At 38.6% G+C, this 5919-nt stretch overlaps 1 protein-coding gene across 3 annotated transcripts; it reads right to left on the minus strand.

Moving 5' to 3' along the window:
* Positions 1-201: 201 nt before the first annotated feature.
* LOC116247947 (glucan endo-1,3-beta-glucosidase 6-like) lies at positions 202-5238 on the minus strand. Of its 3 annotated transcripts, none has more exons than XM_031620429.2 (3): positions 5068-5238; positions 3903-4268; positions 202-1546 (listed from the first exon to the last, which is right to left on the minus strand). In XM_031620429.2, the coding sequence occupies exons 2-3, from the start codon at positions 4232-4234 to the stop codon at positions 418-420; spliced, it is 1461 nt and encodes a 486-aa protein (XP_031476289.1). In that variant the 5' UTR covers positions 4235-4268; positions 5068-5238; the 3' UTR covers positions 202-417. The 3 variants fall into 3 exon arrangements, with proteins under 3 accessions (XP_031476289.1, XP_031476288.1, XP_031476287.1); XM_031620428.2 differs by having other exon boundaries at positions 4413-5238; XM_031620427.2 differs by having other exon boundaries at positions 4398-5238.
* Positions 5239-5919: the final 681 nt, after the last annotated feature.

The raw sequence follows: 5919 nt of genomic DNA on the forward strand, positions 1-5919 counted from the left end.
AGACAATTAAATGCAGCCTCATTAAGAAGAAATGACTTAAGAAACAATAAATAGATTTTTGAAAAGAAACTCATTGCATTTTCTTTTTGCCTTGCCGCTTTTCAGGTTCTTCTTGTGCACCCACTTGACAAAATCATTCTTTTTCATTTTGTTTCATCATTGACAAGCTCATTAAGCAGGCTTGCTAGATTAGAAATACTGTAGCTACGGAACTTTGTCATCCTCCAACTTGAATTTCTTGAAGCCCTATCCATGTATGGAGCTCTGGTTTTCATTGTTCCAAAACTGCACTGAAATTAAAGTTCTAACCATGAACAACATGCTTGTATGTTCTGGATGAAGCCTCCAATAGCTGCAACCAACAGGAACAAGAAGCAAAATGCATACAAGCATCTGGTCAAATTAAACAATCAACAATCACAGAGCTGTCAAAACTAAGAAAACCAACATTAGTACACATAGGACCACCATTTCCCTGCCCCACTTGCTCTGACACCCACCTGTAAGGGTCAAGCTTGGATCGATCATGACCTCAAATCTGCAGCTTCCAGCTGATGGATCTGTAGTTGTAACCATCCCAAGGTCGTTGAAACTACAGGCAATTGGGAGCTGGTTGTTTTTCTGATAATACATGTTGAATGCATAAGAAATGTTTCCGCGGCTATCCAGATTGCCACAAGTCGAGCCGTAGCCAAGACTGGTACAGTCAGATAACGAGCATGCATAGCTTACACTATCAGCTAACTTTGTATCAGCTAAGTTTGCTTTTGGCGAGAACACACACCACTTCTTTCCAATATATTTGACTCCTTTTGCAGGGATCAATTGACCACTAGTCCCCTGGCCCAAATTCAGTGCATATTTGGCAGAACCATCATAGTTGAAGATGCCCCAGTGCCTCTCAAAATTTCCTGGTTGAATGCTCTTCTCATCCTCATCAATGAGGCTAAACAAATAGGCATCAATAGGCCCAGTTCTCATGGGCGTGCCCTGTCCTCCTGAAATGTGAGACATGAAGCCCTGATTGAATCTCTGTGCATATTGTACATTAGCATTCTTGTCACCATCAGTTGGCCAGCCAACTTCTCCAACAATGACTGGCAAGCTGCCAAATCCATTCTTCTGGAGTGCCCATATCAACGTATCATGATTGGCATCAAAGACATTTGTGTAAGTCTTTCCACTGTCCTTGTCAATCAGTGGTGAAGAATTGCCATCAAAGAAGGCGAAATCAACTGGAAAATTTGGGTCATTGTACAAGCTAATGAAGGGGTAGATGTTGACAGTGAACGCAGCCCCATTATCACTGAGAAATTTCACAATGGTCAGCATTAGGTCATGGATGTCTGCTCTAAAGTCACCTCCTGAAGGGTATGAAGTCGAAGATTGATAAACATCAGCGTTGAGGGGAACAGTCACCTTCACTTTGTTGCCTAATCCAGCCTTAATAAGAGCACTTTGAATATTTTGAAGAGCAGGAAAAGTGGTTGCGAGAAAACTTCCATTGTATGTCTGTAAGAAAGGTTCATTTCCGACAGCTACATATCTATTTTAAAGAAAAAGTGAGTTCACAGTAGCCCATGTCAACACAACAAGAAACTGCAGAGATAAGAACAAGTTTTTGTCTGCTTGCATTTTTTTTACCGTAAGATGTGCACATCCTAAGTTCATGAACATTGCATATTTCCATGCGAAACCAAGTGAATGAAGGTTATCAAAAGAAACATAACCAGAGCGAGAAGTTTGGAAGAATTTCATGTGTTAAGAAACCAAAAAATTAACGTATCATGCTATTCGGTACCCTCTCATTTCCGTTCATAGCTTCTAATTTCTGTTAAGATTGCTTTTCAACATCATTGAACAACTTAGAACAGTTGAAAGAAAAACTGACAGAAAACTTACGGTTTATATTCTGTATTTATAAATTTACAATATTAAGAAGCAGTCAAATTGTGGACTCGCTACTAATGTAGGAAAACCTTGACTTAAAATATCACTCAGAGCCCAAAGACTGTTTATTCTACCAAGAGAATAATGCGACACAAGCAAAATCCATTTAAAGTCTAAGAATATATGTTGGAAAATATTGAGTAATCCACGAGAGCAGACTTCAGAAGGAAATAAAAGCAATGATGACCATAACAAGCAGCAAACCATGCAGCAGAAAGCCTTTGCAATCCATGGAGGGGTTCTACAAAAATAGAAGACAGAGACCGTTTAGGTCACATAATAGCAAAACTAAAGTCACTACATAGACAGTGGAGAAGAGAACTTGACAGCAGGTAATGCACAAGAAAGTAGAAGCCATAAGCCAACATAAAGAGGCAATAGTAGAACATCTTATATCTGAAAAAATACATAGAAACATCCCTATTTCATACTTTGCATTCATATGAATTTTATTTTCAAGCTAGAACATGCCAAAATGAAAGTCAAGAATTTTATTTTCAAGCAAGAAGATTCCAAAATGAGAGACTAGACACTGACAAAAAAGAAAATGAAAAATTTCCAGTCATTTCTTTAAGCTTTCTAACAGTTTGCTGTTGCAACAGACAGGTGAAAAGGTTTTGTGGAATGAATATGCTGGGCTACCAAACACATGCCCAATCTAGAATTTTGAATTTTTTCCCCTCTTCCAGCTATTCCAAAATTACAATTCTGGAATTGTCATTCCAGAAATGTCACACTAGTACGTGGGTTTTGCCCATATACGCGTACCGGTACGGCGGTTTATATTTCTAGAGCCACCAAAAATGGGCCCTAAGGGCATTTTGTTAGCCGGAAAAAAAGCTTAGGGTGTACTGAACGGGTGAAATTTTCACTCACAGAAAAGTTTCACCCACCTACAATTGCAAAAGAGACCTTTCAGAAACCAAAAAAAGTCAGTCGGGTTGGTATTTTTCATGAAATCATTCACCCACCAGACAGAATGAAAGAAATCCTGAAAATTTCACCCTTGAGAAACTAATGATGAACATTAGAGAAACAATCAGAGAACTTGCCAACTAATCAAAATTAAGAGAGGTGCCGTGTAAATTTTGGAATATGAAGAAATGGTCATAAATTCAAGTAGAGGTAACTAGTAACTTAACAAAGCAAATAGCTTACTGCCTGAAAACTTTCAGGACAAACAAAATAAACTTGTTCTTATCCACATCTAAATCAGGTCTGACAGATCCAAACCATCTAGAATTAGATACTCAAGGTCCCTAACAGCTTTCAAAGTCCTTCCAGTTCTTTGAGTATATCAGAAAGAGGAAGTGGTTCACGAGAAGAATGGCATACAAGAATCATTTGAAAAAGCAAGATAAAGGCTTAACAAAATAAGCTAATAAATATTTCTAGTCATAAATCATCCCAAAATAAGTGTGACAAGAACAATATGATGAAACTATTTGCAGCTAATAGCGTGCATCGTGTTACTATATGGCATGGTTGCAGCATTTACAGTCTTGCATTGGTTTCAGACTGAAAGCCAGCTGTGTTATCATACGCCACAGTCCTCACAGTGGAAGACAAGGAAATGTGAAGCCCAAAGACCAAAACAAATTCCTTGGATGGCTTCAGGGGCAGCAGATTAATGGTACTGGAACTATGTTGTAATCGCATGGACGAATCTACACAATACCGATGCCTCGCTAGGACAAAGAGCTAACTACTTATAACATGAACGCATACATTTTCAACCTAACGGTCTCTCCGGTATTAAGGACAGAGCTTCACTGGACACTGACGTTGTCCGCCTGAAACTCAGGACGGTTCATAACCAAACACGAACTGCTACCACCACCAAACCATCAGATCACAACAGATGGGAGAAAACAAGGTTTCGTAATACCATTAAAACTATGAGAAGAGGAGAAAGAACCAGAGTAAAAAGAGCTATGATTATCAATACTCACTTGATGTTCACACCATTCCTGGAAACCAAAGAGGAAACGTTCTTCGTGACCCAGTTTTCAGCTGCTTTCATGCTGCTTGCAAGAGTGGCCAACATGTCGTTTGGAATGCCAACCATCACTTCAACACCAGTATTCCCCAGTGCAGTCAAAACTCTAGAGTCTGCGTCAAACAGCTTCGCTTTGTTGAACCCATTTTCTCTCAACAGCCTAACTACAATTTCAGGGGCCAAAGAGTGGGATGATTGCGTTCCCCAGTTAGCACCAATCCCTCTCACAGAAACCACCAGCATGGAACCAAAGACTAAGCCCAGAATCAGGGAAGGCAATCCCATTTTAGCCCGAAGCCTGATCTTCAAACAACAAGTTCTGAAATATAATGGAAGTAAAATCAAGACTTTGGAACTCCAGAAATACATAAACGGGATTAAGAACCAGGATGTTGCAGAAGACAAAATCTTTCAAGAAAACAAAACAAGAGAAGGTATAATAAGATACCCAAAAATACTAAACTTGAACGAAGTTCTTCTCTAAAGTTCTTCCACCAAGATCCAGAACGTGTTTCAATCATGCCAAAGAACAAAGATCTTGCAAATACAAGCTTTGGAAGAAAATGCCACTAAAACGGAGATCTTGGAGAAGCAAGAAAACTTCAGAAGGACAAGAGGGGAAGGTTGGTAAAGCAAACTTCTGGTCACTCTAGACTGTTATCTAAATATATTCAGTCCATGAATAGCTAGCTGACCAACAAAAATGGGATGCAGCGTCCAGTCAAGAGGAACCAGACTTGCCATTAACAAGCTTCAGTCTACCTTCTTCTTGAGCGCACAAAATCAATTTTTTTTATAGGGTACCGCTTCCAAGATAAATGCTTTTATCAAGGGAAGAAAGGTCATAAACAAAACCAAAAACACATAAATCTGCAAAAGAGAACACGGTAGCTGTCAAAACTCAAGAACATGTCAACCTTGCATTTTTGAGCTGGGAAAAACGAAAAAAAGAACACTTAGAGCATTATCCACTATGTTAAAGGACTAAAACAAGATTGGCAGGCAACGATAAAAGAATATGCATAAGATAAGCTTTAATAGCACATAGTAACCAAAAAGATAAAAAGAAACGGTCGTTCAGGCCATCGAGATTGAGGAAGGAAGAAGGTAAGGATCACCCTCTTTGTCCCCTTTTCTTCGTCTCTCACACACTCTCCCTCTCTGTCTCTCTCTCACTCACCCTCTCCCCTTTTCCACCCAAATCTAAGAGAGTGAGGGAGGGGGAGAGAGAGAGGGGTTTAAACGTGAACTGGAGTAGTCAAGGAAACTTTTACTTCGTCATCGTCCAGTGGCCGAGCATTGAAGGTGCACTCGTTTCTATATTTTTATATTTGAAAGGGCACTAGTTATGATGTTAATGTGAAAATAAATATTTGAAGAAATTATTACGAAAATAAAAAAACATTGTGATTATGAAAATAAAAAAACATTGTGATTATGAAAATAAAAAAACATTCAACCTGGTGCATGTAATTGCCCACACTACGCGGGTATGTGGCTCCACCACGTATGCTATTCTAGATGTAAGTTGCTACTTAGATGCGATTTTAGAGACCGACATAGCACACAATTGATAAACAACAGCCTTTCTTCAACGTCTCACCCAGTTTGGTGCAATTTTATAAGAAAATAGTTCAATTTTTTGCACTATAAGCAATGGTTTAAACTTATAAAATAATTTACAACAACATGTAGAAAATAATTATCTTAACTCTAATCAAAAGATCTTTTAAACAGCGAGATTCTCCTATTCATGTTTCCTTCAGCCAATTTTTTTGTAATTTTTTAAAGGTGTGATTCAGACAACAAAATGTGAGAAAGTGTGTCAAACATGTTATATCTAATATCCACTCAAAAATCCGAGCAGGTTATTTGATGTGGCCCTTCACAAAGGACCATGTATTATGAATTAAATGATTAAAAATGCTTCTGCAGGATTTCTGCTGCCTAAACGGAAGACTCCTCTTGTA

Source organism: Nymphaea colorata, chromosome 2 (assembly GCF_008831285.2).
Source record: "Nymphaea colorata isolate Beijing-Zhang1983 chromosome 2, ASM883128v2, whole genome shotgun sequence".
In the NCBI taxonomy this organism is placed as follows: Eukaryota; Viridiplantae; Streptophyta; class Magnoliopsida; order Nymphaeales; family Nymphaeaceae; genus Nymphaea; species Nymphaea colorata.